Genomic DNA, 17,251 nt, shown 5'->3' with positions numbered 1-17,251 from the left:
TGGAGTTTTGCTCTTGTTGCCCAGGCTGGAGTGGAATGGCACAATCTCGGCTCACCACAACTTCTGCCTCCTGGGTTCAAGCAATTCTCCTGCCTCAGCCTCCCCAGTAGCTGGGATTACAGGCACGCATTACTAAGCCCGGCTAATTGTGTATTTTTGTAGAGACAGGGTTTCTCCATGTTGGTCAGGCTGGTCTTGAACTTCTGACCTCAGCTGATCTGGCTGCCTTGGCCTCCCAAAGTGCTGGGATTACAGGTGTGAGCCACCATGCCCGACCTAATTTTTGTATTTTTAATAGAGACAGGGTTTCACCTTGTTGGCCAGGCTGGTCTTAAACTCCTCACTTTAGGCGATCTGCCTGCCTCAGCCTCCCAAAGAGCTGGGATTACAGGTGTGAGCCACTGCAGCTGGCCAGAGTATTCCCTTCTTAAGCCTCTCCACAGGTCAAGTTAGTCAGCACGCTTATGGATTCCTTTTTTTTTTTTCTTTTTTTTGAGACAGAGCTTTGCTCTTGTTGCCCAGGCTGGAGTGCAATGGTATGATCTTGGCCCACTGCAACCTCTACCTCCTGGGTTCAAGCGATTTTCTTGCCTCAGCCTCCCGAGTAGCTGGGACTACAGGCGGGAGCCACCACACCTGGCTAATTTTTTTGTAGTTTTAGTAGAGATGGGGTTTCACTGTGTTGGCCACAGATTCCTTTTTGAGTGCAGACTGGAAGCTTGGTTTTAGCATTTTACCTGGCATCTACATCATGTTCACCTGTGTTTTGGATCTGAAAACTGGGACACTGTACAATCTGGGGAACTCCTGCAAATGTTACTGCAACTGATTTACTCATACACTGCCAACACCTACCCCCTGTATTCCACAGGTTCAAGTATTTGACTGTCCCCACCCACCCCTGCTACCAGCTGCTCTATACCCTCCCACTCACTCTCAGGGCCCCTGGGCCCCCAGGGAGTCACCACCACACACCACTGTCTGTATCTGGGGGAAGGTCTGGGTTGTTGGAAACTTTAATCAAGCAAGGACCGTTAACAGCTGCAGAGGCACCTTAGGAAACAGTGAGCCTCAAAAAGGAAATACTTGTAGGATCTCTTGTGATGACTTTTGAAGATTTTTCTGAAAATGACCCATCATTCCCTGCCATGGAAAATAACAGCAATCACAGGCAGCCTTCAGCCCACAGAAGGCCTTCTCCTTCAGGCAGGCTCTGACATAGCTGCTCACCTCACAGATGCCCTAACAGACTGCAAATCCTGGGAACATGCATGTCCATGCATGCACATGCACACATATGCCTCTCTACAGATGCATTTTTTTTTTTGACAGAGTTTCCCTCTGTGGCCAGGCTGGAGTGCAGTGGTGCGATCTCAGCTCACTGCAACCTCCGACTCCCTGGTTCAAGTGATTCTCCTGCCTCAGCCTCCCGAGTAGCTGGGATTACAGGCGTGTGCTGCCACACCCAGCTAATTTTTGTATTTTTTTAGTAGAGACGGGGTTATCACCATGTTGGCCAGGCTAGTCATGAACTCCTGACCTCTTGATCTGCCCACCTCTGGATCACGAGGCATGAGCCACCAAAGTGCTGGGGTTACAGGCGTGAGCCACGGCACCCGGTCTACAGACAGATACATTTTTGAGGTGACAGCCTCGTCTCAGTGGCCTCTGGGCTGGCTTCCTCTAGGGCTGGCTGGGTGGAGCTATTGGCAGAGCTCTAGGGTTCCTGGCAGCGCCTCACCACACACCACCAATCATCCGAGCTGTTGGCATGCAGTGAGGACCTTTACCCCCTTCCTTTTTCCTCCCCACAGCTGCAGGAGGGGTTTCTGCGGAGCGGATACCACACTGCTTGGGCGAGTTCTTCCCACCCCCACACTATGTCTTGTTCCAGTTCCTTCCTATCCCTGATGTAGGCTGTTTTGGGGTTCTTATTAGGGGTCACATCCTGGTAAGAGAACATTAGGGAGTACCTTTGGGCACCCCTGTTCAGCAGCCCCCTTCTCCCCTTCCCTGGTTCCCTCTCTCCTCCATCAGCCAGGCCCCTATCACCTATGAGGGCCTCTCAGTCCCTGGGTCCTCTGCCACAAATGCCCCTTTTTTCCTTAGGGCTGGGTATGAAGGGACAGTGTTGGGACTTTTTAAAGGAAGAACTTTACTAGGAAAGTAGGAGGAAAACCAAAACCAAACCAAGAAAATGTCAAAATGTCTGCTGGTCCAGAATCTGCGCTCGGCCTCTCGCTCTGCTCTGCTCCTCTGCCTTGCCTCTGCCTAGGAAGCTGTAGCCCTTCTTAAGCCCTCTGCAACTCCCTTGCTCACCTGCTCCCTGGCTCCCCATGAGGGTGCATGGGGGGCAGTGCTGCCACACACCTTTCCAGAGGTGCTGCAGTCGTGGCTGTTCCTCACCTTGTTCCTGGACCCACAGTTACTAGAAACCCCAGGATCATGAGGAGTGACAGATGCAAACCAGGAGCCCCCAGTCTGATGGGGAGAATGGAGCCTCACCCTGGAGCTGGGGAGATCATCTGGGCCAGTGCAGCTCCAGCTACACATCATAAACCCCAGTGGATAAGGCAGCCAGGAGGAGGGTGGGGCAGGGCAGATAACCAGGAGGACCAGGTTTGGGGCCCAGCATGGCCCACATGGGTCTAAGATGCATGGAGAAGCAGCACAGGCAGGACATGGGGACAGGCCCAGCCCCTACCCATGTGCTTTGAACCTCAGTATCCCCTCCATGACCCCTCTGGCCCTGGCCCAGGGATGCCTTCTGCTTCATTGAGCCCATCTGTTTGAGACTTGCTCACATCTTCCTCTTTCGTGACTGGAGGTCACAGAGCTAGGTGCTTAGCAGTACAGTCATAGAGATAACACAAAGCCTAGACGTAAAGGGACAGAGAGGAGAGGGGCAAGGGAGGACGGGTGGGGGCAGAGCTGCTCGGGACCATGGCTGAGGCCATCACCTATGCGGATCTGAGGTTCGTGAAGGCTCCCCTGAAGAAGAGCAACTCCAGCCGGTTGGGACAGGGTAAGGGGGATAAGGGCTCCCCTTGATCCTACATCCCCACTCCCTGCCCCACAGACCCCATTCCTGACTCCCACATTGGTCTCTTTTCTCTTGTCTCCAGACCCAGGGGCTGACGAGGATGGGGAACTCACCTATGAGAACGTTCAAGTGCCCCCAGTCCCAGGGGTGCCCTTGAGCTTGGCTTCTTCTGGACTAGGGGACAAAGCAGGTCTGGAGATCCTGGGGGATGTTTGTTTGTTGCAGGGGATGTGTCTTGAGCTGGGGAGTCCACAATGTTGTTGTTGTTGTTGAGACAGGGTCTTGCTCTGTCACTCAGGCTGGAGTGCAGCGGTGTGATCATGGCTCACTGTGGCCTCGACATCCTGGGCTCAAGTGATCCTCCTGCCCTGGCCTCCCAAAGTGTTGGGACTGCAGGCTTCAGCCCCCACACCATGACCCATAGTATTCTTGAGAGCACAATACCCTGGGGGAAAGGAGGAGGCCGGTTGGTAGGAAAGAGAAGAATAGGAACAGGATAAATGGGAGCCAGGAGAGGAAGAAAGATTCCTTCAGCAAGGTGGAGACCCCAGGGCAGCCTTGTGGAGGGATGAGTTCCAATGGGAAATGGGGAGCCATGGGAGGGAAAAGAGGGAATGGGAGAGGCATGAGAGCAATGGGGGACAGGGATTGGGGCTGACAGATAAGAGGCCCCTGAGGAAACAATAAAGGAAGAACTAGGAGAGATGAGGGGGTCTCAGGACTGTGAGACCCAGGAGGGAGCCGAGAGAGTCCCGGGCAGACGAGGAACTCAGGATAGTGACGGGGTGTCCCAGACCAACTCTAGGGGTCTGGAGTTTCCCAGTGGCGAGGACTAAGCGGGTGCGCAGGAGGAAAAGGAGCAATACTCGAGGCTTCCTGTCTCACGCTGGATGCTCCCCTCGACAGCGGTCAAGTCTGAGCAGCCAACAGCTTCCTGGAGCGCCGTGACGTCACCGGCGGTCAGGAGGATTCTCCCCTGTGAGTGTGTGAGCTGGACGCCGCGGGGGCTGCGGATGGCGCTGGGCCCCGCAGGGTGAAGTTTTTCCCGCGATGAGCCCTTCCCACCGCCAGGGCAGAACTGCGCCCCGGCAGAACCCCGCCCTGGCTGCCTTGCGCAATTCACCTCTATCCCAGTGCGCCAGAATCCGACGTGCACCGCCGCCCCCGTGGATGGTCCCAATTCACCTAACTCCCCACCCTTCTCCTCTCTCCCTCTCTCCATCTGATATTTCCTTCCCCTTCTCCCAGGTAATGCCCCCAATCCTTATCAGCTCTGATTCTGCAACACCCTCTCCCCTACATGCGAAACTCCCTGCTACCCAACAAAAACCACCATGCTTGCCCCCTCAGCTCTGCACCGCTCTCCTCTAGGGATGCCTTCCCCAGGAATCTTCCCCACGCACCCGTCCCCTACTCTCTACTTTCTTTCCGGGGGCTGACTGCCCGCATCCCTCCCACTGTCCCCCTAAGGCCGCACAGCCTGTCTGCGATACCTCCTGCTTGGCCTGCTCCTCACCTGCCTGCTGTTAGGAGTGGCCGCCATCTGCCTGGGAGTGCGCTGTGAGTAAGGCTGTCCCCACACCGTCCCCACTTCCCATTTACACCAAACGACTTTTATCCCGACTCTCCCCCCAAAGCTGACCCCCAAACCAGGGCTCATCATCACTACCACCACATGCTTAGCTTTAAGTTTGGTTTCCAGCCAGGTCTGTTGCCTTCCTGAATCGTCCTCACCTAATCCAGTACCTCCTTAAGCTTTAGGCAATCAAATCTTGTATTTCAGCCTGTGATGTAAAAAGTTGCAAGAAGCAGAAAAAGGGCTGATGCTGCAGTCTCAGGGCACTAGGGCAGGGCTAGAGAAGACGTCCTCCAAATCTCTGTGGCCAAACAGATCTGCAGGTGTCTCAGCAGCTCCAGCAGATGAACAGGGTTCTGGAAGCCACTAACAGCAGCCTGAGGCAGCAGCTCCACCTTAAGATAACACAGCTGGAACAGAGGGCAGAGGATCTGCAGGGGTCCAGGAGAGATCTGGTACAGAGTCAGGAAGCACTACAAGTAGAACAGAGGGCCCGTCAGGAGGCCGAAGGGCAGCTACAGGCCTGCCAGGCAGACAAAGAGAAGACAAAGGAGAACTTGCGAAGTGAGGAGGAGCAGAGGAGGGCCTTGGAGCAGAAGCTGAGCAACATGGAGAACAGACTGAAGTCCATCTTCACATGCCACTCATCAGGTATCCACTCTGGGGAGAGGAGAGATGGGAGGGATGGATTGGAGCAAGGAGATACTAGTGGCAGGGGTCCGTCTATCACCCAGGGGACTGTGAGCTGTTCAGGAAAGGGACAGTGAACCAGAGTGGTGGCTGACATAAGCTGTTCAGGCTTGGCCAACAGAGAGAAGGACCAAGCTGCATACTGGATTTAGGGGGACCCACCCAGCTCCAAGGCATTCTGTGGGGGAGAGGAGGATGGCACCAGCAGTCCAAATCACAGTGTCCAAGGTTTCGTTTGGCTGACATCCGTGACAAGGATCTGGGAACACTAGACTTGGCTGTTTGCACATCTTTCTAAAGACAGGGTCCTCAGCTTTAATTAATTTTCATTATAGCTGAGATCCCCCCAAAGGGTAAGACTTACTGACTGACATGGAGTGCAACCTGGTGGTGGAGCAAGGCAGTGAAGCTCTCGGCACTCACAGTAAGGTGGAGCCAGGAATTGTGGTATAGGGAACTAGGATGGGGTGTCCATTCATTTTGAAAGCAGGACCCTAGCTAGTAGGTGGAGATGGGGAAGGGAACACATAAAAGAGGCAAGGATGTGTCAAAGCAGGCTGAGGGTCTAGGCAAGGTGCCAGGCCCAAGGGGAGTGGGATATTTTGGGCTATGGTCAGGTTTAGGCTCTGTCTAGCTAGGGTACCTGCCCCCCTACCCCCCGCCCCGGCATAAGACAGCAAGATTTTGTGCAGACACCCCTTGCCCTCATTTCCTTAGCCTTATCCCCTGTGACCATCAGTTCCATGCCAGGGCTGCCCATTCTCATAGCTGTACCTTAGACCTCTACATCCCAAACTGCTCTTCTGGCAAAATAATGGTTTCAGACTTCCACTCTGATCACAGCTGCCTGGAGGAGGCACCACTCTGCAGGCTTTCCCTACGCTTTTTTTTAAAATCTCATTGAGGCCTCCAATCTGCCGACTCCCCTTTTTCTCCCTTCACTTCAGCCGTCTCCTGTCCACACTTCTCTCCCTACCCATCTTTGGTTTGGAGTTCATCACTTCAACTACTCACTTATTTTTTAAAGGACTGACAGGGTCTCACTATGTTTCCCTGACTGATCTTGAACTCCTGGGCTCAAGCAATCCTCTTGCCTCAGACCCCCAAAGTGCTGAGATTACAGGCATGAGCCACCATACCTGGCTCACTCACTTCTTTGTTCCATTATTCTTCTAGTGCACTTGATGGGCAAAATCTCAACTCTGGATGAACCCAACTGCCCATGGTCAGCACCAAGGTGTGACAAATAGTACAATCATTTTGCTTGGTGCCACTGAGGCTGTAGTCTCTCAGCACTGCCTGGTGACCTCTGCCATGGTCAGCTTGCTCTTCACAACTCCTTTTCCGACTATCTTCCCCCTCACTTTCAGCAGATGCCCTCATCTTCCACTCTTTGAGAGAGGAATTCCCTCCACTTTCCATGACCAAGTCTGTATATCCATTTGCATTTTTACCCATCCTTATCTTTTGCAAGGATACCTGCAACAGTTTTCTAAATATTTTTCCTACTCACCCCTCTCCCCCAAGTCCATTCTTCATATTGGAGCCAGAGTAAACCTTTACAAACAAAAATCTGATCATGTTATCCCAATCTAGAGCGTTCCAGTTAATTGATTAAACAGTTATGGAATACATAACATACAATATGTTCTAGCACTGTGCCCAGGCACTTGGGATATAGCTAGTGAACAAAATTCGTCTATGTAAAACCCTATACTGACTTTCTCTTCCTCATAATATAAAAATAAAAAATCCTTAACATGGTTCCAACACCCCTGCCTACCTTTCAGTGTGCCCCTTTTCCCGTCACCCTCTTCCATTTGGCCACATGGATTTCTTTCTTTCTTTTCTTTTCTTTTGGAGGTGGAGTTTCACTCTGTCACCCAGGCTGGAGTGCAGTGGCACAGTCTCGGCTCACTGTGACCTCTTCCTTCTGGGTTTAAGTGATCCTTTAGTAGAGATGGGATTTCACCATGTTGATCAGGCTGGTCTCAAACTCCTGACCTCAGGTGATCCATCTGCCTTGGCCTCCCAAAGTGCTGGGATTACAGGTGTGAACCACCATGCCTGGAAGGGATTTATTTTTTATTCCTTTAAGTTGCCATAGGACAGTAGCTCAAGGGAGTAGCAGGGTAGGACATGAGGACATGTAGAGAGAAGAGAGGGAGCAGGACTGATGGAGGCAGGACTGATGGAACAAAGCAATGGAAAGAGGTGGCCTGGGATCAGGAGTGCAGATTAGGATGTGGGATGTTGAAGAAAGAGGGATATTTATTTCTTATGGATAGTCAGGAAAAGAACAGAGAAGAGAAATTTTGAGGTAGAGAGGAGGAAAATGGAGAGAGCTCAGTTTCTGCAAAACAGGACCCAACATTGTCTGCTTGCAGGAAATTGTAGAGGGAAGGAGGGGGCCAGTGCTGGAGGAGTGGGAGTGTTGGATGTGCAGTGGGGGTGCTTTAGGTAGTGGAGGAGATGAGCCCAAGAAATGTTAGGTAAAGTGTCAGGATGGACTGCAATTGTTCAAAAATTGGGGTAATAACATCGACCCTATTAGGACAAACCTCCCAGATTGTTAAGAAGTAATGTTGTTGAATGTTAAAGTCTTTTTACTAAGTATACATAGATATGGTGTTTCCACGGGATGCAAAAGAAAGATTGTAAAGATCACAGAAGTCCATGGAAGGTGCTGAGATTAGGCCTAGGAGAATATTGTTAGCAACCAGATTGCTGAGTAGTCACTTTCATCCCAAGTGTTGCTGCTGTCATGCTCTTTCTGCTTTTTAGACACCTGCTGTCCGATGGGATGGATAATGCATCAAAAAAGTTGCTTTTACAAGTCACTTACTCGGAAAAATTGGGAGGACAGCCAAAGACATTGTGAAGCTCTGTCTTCCAAGCTGGCCACATTCAGTGGAATTTATCCACAAGTAAGCATATCCTTACTTACAGACTGTAGTGGGTACTATTAGGTCAAGGGACATATGTCATCAAGTCAGGAATGGCACTGCACACATGGCTGGGGTGGGCATTCCTTTTCGATGGCAGAAACTGAGAATCACAATACTTTTTACCTCCCAGCTTGGAAACAAGCTCTGCATCTTTTCAGCACAGTGGTCCAGGCAGCCCCTACTAACTGATAAGAGTTGGCATGAGAGCAGAAACTTATGAACCATCTGTACATTTTTTTTTTTTTTCGAGATGGAATCTTGCTCTGTCACCCAGGCTGGAGTGCAGTGGCGTGATCTCAGCTCACTGCAACCTCTGCCTCCCAGGTTCAAGTGATTCTCCTGTCTCAGGCTCCCAAGTAGCTGGGATTATAGGTACCCGCCACCAAGCCCAGCTAATTTTTGTATTTTTTAGTATGGATGGGGTTTCACCATATTGGTCAGGCTGGTCTTGAACTCCTGACCTCAGGTGATCCAACTGCCCCGGCCTCCCAAAGTGCCGGGATTACAGGTGTGATCCACCGTGCCCGGCCTCTAATCTGTATCTCATCTCAGCTGGCTGGTCAGCAGCCTGGGCTGCTTGACAGGTTCCTTGACTCTTGTAGCCTCTCAAGCTGAGAGGTCCCATACTTGGTGGGCTGGATTGTAGGATTTGGTTCCTTGGGGTCAGAACAACACACAGAATGACTCTCCTCCAAAGGCGGGCAGAGATTCTTACCCAGCTGGGAGGCAAATTTAGCAGTGAGCCTGTATCTGCAGGGTGGCAACTGATGGATTCAGGGACAAGTCACCAAAGAGCTGTTATATATACAGCCCCCTTGCCAAAGCTGAGGCCTCCCTAGGGTGAACATTTTCTCCTGTATTTCTTATCACTCTCCACGTCTCTGGTCTCTCTGAATCTCCCCTCAGCGTTATTACTTGAGCTTAAGTATGCTGTTGCCAAATGGTGATTCACAGAATTCATACTGGATCGGCCTTAGCTCTAAGGATGGGAAGTTGGTCGATGATACACAACACTCTAGGTAAGTTAGTTAGGACTTCTGGGTATTTTCAACTCCATGATCCCCTCCATAAAGACATGGTAATGAGATTTCCTCCCCACCACCTCCCCTTAGAATTCTTCCATAAATCAACACTGTAATTGCCTAATTTGTCTCTTCTAGTTGATTAATAACTTCCTAGGGTAATCTTATTCTTCATTCTATCTACATTACCTAGAAGTCCCTGGCACATGCTTTTTTGTTTCAGTAACTACTAGGTTGGGACCTATGCTATCTTACTTTTTAGGGAGAGATACTAAGGATTTAACTAAGGTTCCACAGCTGATGACACTGGCATTCTAACTCCATCCCTTGATAAGGCTACCCAAACTGAGGTTGTACTTTCTCAGTAGCGGCCACTTGGGGCACTAGAGCTGCATCAGTGAAGTGAGCAAGGGAGCAGTGGGGTATCACTGAGGATCCACCCTAGGGACCCTGAAACAGGGTGGCCACCTCCTTTTGTTCCCTAATTGGCCTTCCATCTTAAAGACCTAGAGTGATTTTTCCCTCCACTGGTCCTAAAGCCTCTTCTAGTTGAACTCCAGGCATCTGTCCTGAACCATGCCCAGATGTGGCCTTAGGCAGGCAGGTTGAGTTAGGACTTAGGTTTTATGCAGGCAAAGGGGAGAGAAGGGAGAGTGGGATGGAAGGGGTCCAGAGCATATCCCAGCTCTACTTTACTACATTTTAGGGTTTATATTCAAAACTCAAAATGCCCCTTGGTAAAAATATGGCCATCATCTTACACACAACTGTTTCAAGAAGCATGTACAACTTCTCTTCCCTCCATCTGTGAGATGCCAGCTTTCAGGTTTCCAGATTGGGACAGCCCTTTGCACCGAGCTGGTATGAGTGAGGGATGGGGCTGAGGCATGGGAGTCCTGAGGCAGAGGGACTTAGAGCAGGGGCCTGGGGGCCCGAGATAAAACTTGTACCTGGGATGAAAAGTTCCTCCACAGCCTCCAGTTGCTTGGTCTGCTTATGTTAGGGTGGGGTGGACAGGGAGAGGGGCAAGTAAGGCCTAGAACTTATGGGAGGCTGATGATGTAGCTGGGAAAGAGGGTGAGCGGGATGAGGGTTCAGTTATAGTTAACTGTGAAGCTCACTGATGCTTTAATCTTCCAGACACTCATGCCAATTAAGAGCCTGTGCCCCTCCTTCCTAACCTGAGGCTGTGGGGTCCTCAGACCGTCTCCTCCCTGCATTCCTGAATTCTGGCAGTGCCCAGCCAAGAGCTGATCCATGCCTGACACTTCCAGCCAGCCTGCTGCCTGTTCCCTCTTCCTGAAACTGGACTGTTCCTGGGAAAAGGGTGAAGCCACCTCTAGAAAGGACTTTGGCCCTCCCCCAAGAACCTCCCAGAGTGGAATGGGGTGGGGGAGGAGGGCGTTAAGGGCTGAGCGGATAGGGGCGGCCCGGAGCCAGCCAGGCAGTTTTATTGAAATATTTTTAAATAATTGCACGTGTTAGTCTCATGTGTCAGCAATGCTGTGTCTGGTTCAGTGATCCCCACGGGAGCGCAAGCCCAGGGGTCGGACTGGAAGTGCTCTGTCCCTTGAGTCCATGCTGGGGCTCCCCTACATGGGGAGAAGAGCCAGTCAGCCCATCTGGGGCTGGCACTGTCCAGCAAGTGTGCTCTGTCCTCACAGGGTGTCCTGAAGGCCAAAGTGGGAGGCCTGAGACCAAAGGCTCCACTGCTAAGAGCGTGCCCCAGGCAGCTGCAGGCTGGGTGTGGGTGGCTTGGCGTGGTGCCCTCGGTGGCAGAGGAGACTGCCCGCCTCACAGTTCAGGTTGCGGTAACGGGCAACAGCTGGTGTGGGGCGGGGGCACATGGACAAGAAGCCAAAGCTGAAGGGGCCGAGGCAGCAGCCAGGACAGGGCAGCCCCTCATCGGGCTCCCGGGGAGCTGAAGGGGGTGGCGAGGCTTCTGTCCGCTCCAGGGCTGCTGCCCGGGGCAGGCTATGCTGGGCCCGGTTCCAGGGCTCTCCAGCCCAGCCTTGTGGGGAGTGCACCACCACAGCTGGGGGATTGTTATTGAGGGCGGGTCCTGATCTAGGGGACCAGGGTTGGGAGGCTGAGGAACAGGTGCTGATAAAGTTGTCTGTGGCCACGGCTAGAGGCAGCTGGGGTGCTGGTCCTGGAGGTTCCGGCTCAGGGCTGCTGCCCTCACACTCCATCTTCTCTTCGGCTGAGGGGCCCACAGGGGAAGGGCCAGGACCTGGCAGTGCTGTCTCCATACGGCGGGGGAGCTCTGGGGATGAGGGTAGTGAGCGGCAGCGGCGGGCAGGTGTTCCAGGCTGGACCAGAGTCTCCGGAGTGGTCACCAAGGGTAGCTGAGTGGAGGGCAGTGGCGATGGTGGCACAAGAGGCAGGACTGGCTTGCTGGGTGTGTCCAAGAGCTTGATCTTGCCACCCCTGAGGTCTTCCCGTAGTGAGAAGGGGTTGACTCGAGTCAGATTGTCCCCCCAGTTGGGGGGTGATTCTGGTGATGGGGGCAGGAAGAGGTCTGACCGGCTTCGGGAAAGCCGGGGGTCTGGCCTGGGAAGCGTGGCAGAGGGACCCCCTCTTGGAACAGAGCCTGTAGACAGAGAGGTCTGGAATCACTGTCTTCAGCATTTGATCATAGCTCCTGAGGGCCTCACTATTTTCCAGGAGGCTGGTGGGACTAGAGCTTGAAAAACGGAGACCCACTGGGTGCTTTGGAAAGGGGCGATGTCACCTCCAGGCCCCCTTTACTTCTTTTCCCTCCCCTCCCTCAAGCTCTAGCATTAGGAAACTGTCTTCTTTGAGATGTCCTCCCACCCCAGCCCAGCCCGATCCCCAGTCTTTTCAACTAATACACCTAGCCTCCCTCATGTCATCCTCTGAGTTCTAAGGAGGAGAAAGGCCAAAGGACTTAAGCTGGGTCAAGGTCATGCTCTCTTACCCTGATTATGTGTCAGGCGAGTCCTGGTGAGTGGGGCTGGCTCAGGCAGCTGCTCCAGGATCCATTCTAGGTGCTGGGTAATTTCGGTGAAGGGGGCACGGGTGCTGGGTTCCATCTGATGGGTAGAGATGGAAACGGCTTCACTCAGTGCTCCGAAAGAGGATCTCTAAGTTTCCTCCCATCACGTGGGTCCCATAGGGTAGCCATGGCAGCTTATAGATGGGGGCAGGGCAGGGCAGGAAGGAGCGTGAGACTCTTACGCTGCAGCAGTGGATGGCCAGGAGCAGGAAAGGCAGTGGGCAGTCATCCCCCACCAGAGTCCGGAAAGCAGGCACATCCAAGCCAAAGTCCTGTGGGAACAGAAGGAGGGGCCTCCAAGTCAGCTTTTCTTGGGTTCTCCTTCTGCCCCAGTCAGAACCTCAACCTCCAGGGAATCCTCCTTGGTTATGAGTCGCCTAGTCTGAAATTTTTCCTTTGCAAACCTAGAGACATTCACCTCAGTGCGCGGTAGGTAGTCAGGGTCCGCAGGTACTCGGGCAATGAGCTCACACAGGACAATCCCGAAGGCAAAGACATCAGCCTGGGGGTCAGAGATAATAGTGTCGGGGGAAGAATTAACAGTTTTCATTTTAGAATTTTGACAGAATATAGCAGAATTTGGTTAGGGGTGGGGGACCTTGACAGTTTTCATGTGTTGGAAGGGTGCCTGTGAGGGGCAAAGGGATCCTGGGGACTCCTGAAGATCTGGTAAAGTTGTTTTGGGGATGGATGAGGCCTTATGAGAACATCTCAAGGGTCTCGGAAGGCCTTGGGGATCTGAAGGGTTGATGTCTCACCTTCTCATCATACAGCTCACCCCGCAATACCTCTGGAGCCATCCAGTATGGGGAGCCCACCACGGCCAATGGCTCCTTCCTTGCCCCTTCCCTGCAGGGGCAGGGGCAGGTGGTCAGAAACATCCTACTCAGGTATCCCCCCCAGGCAAAAGAGGATGAAGTGAACTCCCTCCTCTCCCCCAAGGGAAACATCCCTGGGGATCTGGGGATATCAGATAGGGGCACTCTGGGAGAACTAAGGGGAACAGGGGCATTCACCTCACCTATACACAGGAATCTTTTCAGCCAGCCCGAAGTCACCCACGACAGCTGTGAAGCCTCGATCTTCCCGTCGGACTAGACAGTTCTGACACATACACATATAGTATGCCCACACACACATCACCTTCTGCCCTCTGGTCTCCCAATGTATAACCCAAAGTCCTCTCACTCCAGCATAACCTCAACCCTCTCTGCTTTCCCAGTTTTCAAAGCACTTCAATATTGCAACATCATCCAACACTCCAAATACAGGGTGCTACTCAGTCCCTCAGAGCACTCCACTCACCCCGGTCCCCCAATATTCTCCAATGCCTTGCTGCTCCAACATCCTAATATATCTATTATCCACATCCCAACATCCACAGGCCAGTTACAACCTAATAGTCTCAAGCCCTCTTTCATGCCTCCACCCAACCCACTAGCCTACCTTGGATGTGAGGTCGCGGTGAAATACACCTTTGGAGTGCAGGTACCGCAGGCCTCGGGCAATGTCCAGGGCCAGGTGGAGCCTGACCGGCCAGGATAGGGGTTCAGGGGAGCTGAGCAGCTGTTCCAACGTCCCCCCATTCATATACTGGCACATAGAAAGGGAATGAATGTCAGACTTCAGTCTGTATTCTGGGTCCCCTACTTGTAACCTAGGGGACACTCCAGAGGATCACAGAGGTTAGAAGGTAAGATTGTGCTCTAGGACTTCCCAGCCATGTTCTAGGATTGCCTTGTTCAACTCAGTAGCCACTAGCCATGTGCAACAATTTAAATTTAAATAATTAAAAATTTTTTATTTAATCAAATTGACCCACAAAAAATCATCTAAACAATTAAAATAATTTAAATTTAACCACATGTGGCTAGTGGCTACTGTATTGGACAACATAGATAGAGACACTTCCTTCACTGCAGAAAATTCTACTGGACAGCACTGTTCTAGGGGATACAGAGAATAGGACCAGCTGAAGCCTTTTATATGTGGTTTGCCTAAAGGGAAGTTCAGGAAAGCCTCCCCTAGGAGGAGGTCCTGCTGCCTCTCACTAGTCCCCCGTAGATCACTGAGGCTTGTTGACACCCTTTATCCTTGGGGGTAAAGGTGGGGGGTGGGGGTCCGTCCTTTCCAGCCTATCCTCACCTCTGTAAGAGCGTGCAGCTGTCCCTGGTGCACACAAACCCCCATGAACCTGGAAGAGGATGGGGGACACAGAACGGTAGGCTGTTAAGGGCCTCAGCTCCTCCTCAGTTCCACTTTTCCCGCGGGATCTTTCCCTTTCTCTCCCGCCCAGCAAACTGCCCAGACAGGTTGGGGCCACTCACCTTAGGATGTTGGGGTGCCGGAGTCGGTTCATCAACTGCACTTCCCGTAGTGTGTTGCCCCGATTACTGGGGAGCTTGTTCATCTTCAGCACCATGACTTGCCCTGACTGTCGATGCCGAACCTGGGGGCGGGAGCGGCCGGCGAGGGCCGGGCAGGTCGGGCGGGTCGCCGGAGTCTGGACCCTCTTCCCCGCACTCCCGGCCCCACAGTTCCAGCCTCTGGTTGAAGGCTCGGTCCCGCCCCTCTGCCTCTCGGCCGGTCCTACCTTGTAGACCTCAGAGAAGAAGCCGGCCCCGATCTTCTCCGCGCAGTGGAAATCGTCCACACGCGCCAGGCTAGACACGGCGCTGCGGAGAGCCCGGTAGGAGGAGGGGCGGCCCCGGCCCGGGCCTCCGCCCGCGCCCCCTGGCCCTGGGGGCCCCTCCCCCGGCACCTCTCCAGGCCCGGGCCCAGGGCCCCGCAGTGGGGGCCGTTCCCCGGCCATGGCCGGGCCCCCAGCCCGGGCCTGCTTCACATGGCAGGGTCCCCGGGGCCCCGGCAGGCCGTGCTCGCCATGGGAGCCGGCCCAGCCGTATCCCGGGCGCCGGGACTCCCGCTCCCGCCCTGAGAATGGAAGATCCGCCGAAGATCCTGGACCCGCCCCCGCCGCGCCAGCTGGGCCCCGGTGGACACCGCGCCGCTCAGCTCCGGGCCTGGGTTTGGGCCTGGGCCGGGCGGTGGCGGTGACGGTGGCGGCGACGGTGGCGGCGGCGCTCCCGGGCGGGCTCGCCGCGGGCGGAGGCGGGCAGGCGGGCGGGCGGCGGCTGCTCTGCTTAGCCGCCGGGGCTCAGGCTCCGCGGCCTGCCGGGGGCGGGGCTGGGCCGGGCCTCCGCTTAACTCTTTCAAGCCTGGCCTCCTGGCAGCGGCCACGCCCCCCAAGGTGCGCACCCCCACCTCCCGGCTTTCAGGTCGCGACGCCCTGTGGCGCCGGGGTCAAATAAGCTCAGGCCCGAGCTTGAATAACGGAAGGGAATCAAGGGCCGATGGTGCGTACGCGAAGTTTAGCTGCCCAGGGAGTCCCCTCTCTCCTCCCTGGGTTACTGTCAGTTGAGGGTCGGGCTCAGAAACCTGCCGGATTCCTGGGCTCCAATAACCAGCGGGGCAGAAACGTAGGCCCCTCTGGCCCAGCAGCAGTCAGAAGCAGCCCAGCAACCTGTCCACCTTCCCGGCCGGCGACCCGGCCCAGCCTGCCCATTTCCGAGGTCTCTTTGACTCCGACACCTTGAACCTCTGGCGTCCTTAACGCCGGTGGTGGTGATACCCCGGGGCTATAGGGAGCCTTGGGCCGGCACATCCCCAGCTAGGCCCCGACTCCTCCACACTCCATCCTGCCGCCTCCCAATAAAGAAGAGAATCCAAGTCCTCCGCCCTGTGACCACCCAGCCGGGACCTCCCCCTTACTACTTTGTGCAAACCACTCTAATAGCGAAGCCTCCACCTGCAGGGAAGCCCCTCCTTCCGCAAGATCCCACCCCCTCAAAGAACGCTTTCCCTCGGAGACCCCTCCCTTCCTCAGTGAGACGCCTCCCTTTAGGGGGGCACTTTTCCCCAGTATGGCACTGCCACCGTCAGTGTGTCAGAATCCCCTAGTGCTGCACCCTCTTGCTCTGTTCCTCCCACGCAGAGACCTCACCCCCGAGTGACTCCACCAGTCATTGTGACTCCTCCTCTCAAGGTGACTCCTCCCCTCAGTGTGACCCAGCCCTCCTCAGTGTGATGCCTCTCAGCCAGTTCCGCCCTACATTACGTAGGAACCCCGTCTGCCCCCTCAGGCCGGAGGAGAGGCTGCAACTGTCCTCCTTAAGTCGGCGCGGTGCCTGGGTGCGCACGAAGTCTGAGGACTCTGTGCGCTCGCCGTACCCGGCGCTTCCGGTTCTGCCGCTGGCTCCGCCCCCTGGCCTCGGCAAAATAGCCAATCATTGCCAGGGTTGAGTGGCAAAAAGGGGTCCCGGCAGTCGACTCCTGCGCGAATGGTTTCAAAGGGAGTCGCTGAGCCGCCTGCCACCTAGTGGCGGGACAGCGGGTGGCGGGTGTGAAAGCTGCGGTCTGAGGTGCGGAGTTGCTGAGAGAGCTGAGGCAGCGAGACTGAGTCCTCTTCAGGAATTCTCAAGTACCGTTTCAATATTTCTGTAGTAAGCTCTAAAAAATATTAATACAAGCACAGTCCGTATCGCTTGGGGTTACCGTCTTCTGATGGAGTCCGTTTACACGTTTATGGGAGTTGGAGCCAAGAAGTACTACTCACTGTCGAGGGCTAATGAGAAAAGAATAAAGACGGTCGTAAATGATACATGATGCCCTTAGGGTCAAGAAAAGGCCAGATGCTGTCTTGGTGCGCCGTACAAGGGAAGGTAGTACACAAGTTTGGAGCGAGAGTAACGGGAGACGTTCGCAATCCTTCCAGAGCCGGTGGAGGCGGCCAGCCTCAGAATTGCTTGGGGCAAGTGCATCCTGTTCTTTTTTTTCTGGAGGCGTTTGGTCCCAGCACAACACAGCTCATTCATCACATTAGCGTTAACATTTGCAACTATTTAATTTGTGAATTTGCTTTCTACAACTATTTGTGAATTTGCTTTCTATTGTTGT

General features: G+C 54.0%; 3 protein-coding genes across 5 annotated transcripts in view; 2 read left to right on the top strand and 1 right to left on the bottom strand.

The window, feature by feature from the left end:
* Nucleotides 1-1,555: 1,555 nt before the first annotated feature.
* Nucleotides 1,556-10,780, top strand: CD72 (CD72 molecule). 2 transcript variants are annotated; one of them, XM_032239979.1, is made up of 9 exons: nt 1,556-3,025; nt 3,126-3,233; nt 3,950-4,021; nt 4,514-4,603; nt 4,935-5,270; nt 8,094-8,236; nt 9,164-9,276; nt 9,986-10,140; nt 10,420-10,780. In XM_032239979.1, the coding sequence occupies exons 1-9, from the start codon at nt 2,944-2,946 to the stop codon at nt 10,434-10,436; spliced, it is 1,116 nt and encodes a 371-aa protein (XP_032095870.1). In that variant the 5' UTR covers nt 1,556-2,943; the 3' UTR covers nt 10,437-10,780. The 2 variants fall into 2 exon arrangements, with proteins under 2 accessions (XP_032095870.1, XP_032095871.1); XM_032239980.1 differs by lacking the exon at nt 4,514-4,603.
* On the bottom strand, nt 10,700-15,456 carry TESK1 (testis associated actin remodelling kinase 1). Of its 2 annotated transcripts, XM_032239976.1 has the most exons (10): nt 14,892-15,456; nt 14,626-14,747; nt 14,444-14,492; nt 13,745-13,891; nt 13,320-13,402; nt 13,057-13,147; nt 12,717-12,800; nt 12,481-12,570; nt 12,221-12,335; nt 10,700-11,872 (listed from the first exon to the last, which is right to left on the bottom strand). In XM_032239976.1, the coding sequence occupies exons 1-10, from the start codon at nt 15,108-15,110 to the stop codon at nt 10,992-10,994; spliced, it is 1,881 nt and encodes a 626-aa protein (XP_032095867.1). In that variant the 5' UTR covers nt 15,111-15,456; the 3' UTR covers nt 10,700-10,991. The 2 variants fall into 2 exon arrangements, with proteins under 2 accessions (XP_032095867.1, XP_032095868.1); XM_032239977.1 differs by lacking the exons at nt 13,320-13,402; nt 14,444-14,492; nt 14,626-14,747; nt 14,892-15,456 and having other exon boundaries at nt 13,745-13,884.
* A 133-nt stretch (nt 15,457-15,589) lies between these two features.
* The window catches only part of FAM166B (family with sequence similarity 166 member B), a 37,400-nt gene continuing 35,738 nt past the window's right edge, over nt 15,590-17,251 (top strand). Inside the window, exon 1 of the transcript XR_004257428.1 lies at nt 15,590-16,797. The gene's annotated coding sequence lies outside the window, so the exon portion shown is untranslated. The remainder of the gene's footprint in view (nt 16,798-17,251) is intronic.

This window comes from Sapajus apella, unplaced genomic scaffold (genome assembly GCF_009761245.1).
Source record: "Sapajus apella isolate SASKATOON/1434 unplaced genomic scaffold, GSC_monkey_1.0 scaffold46, whole genome shotgun sequence".
NCBI lineage: Eukaryota > Metazoa > Chordata > Mammalia > Primates > Cebidae > Sapajus > Sapajus apella.
The sequence above is the reverse complement of the archived record's forward strand: the minus strand, read 5'-3'. Positions and strand labels throughout refer to the sequence as shown.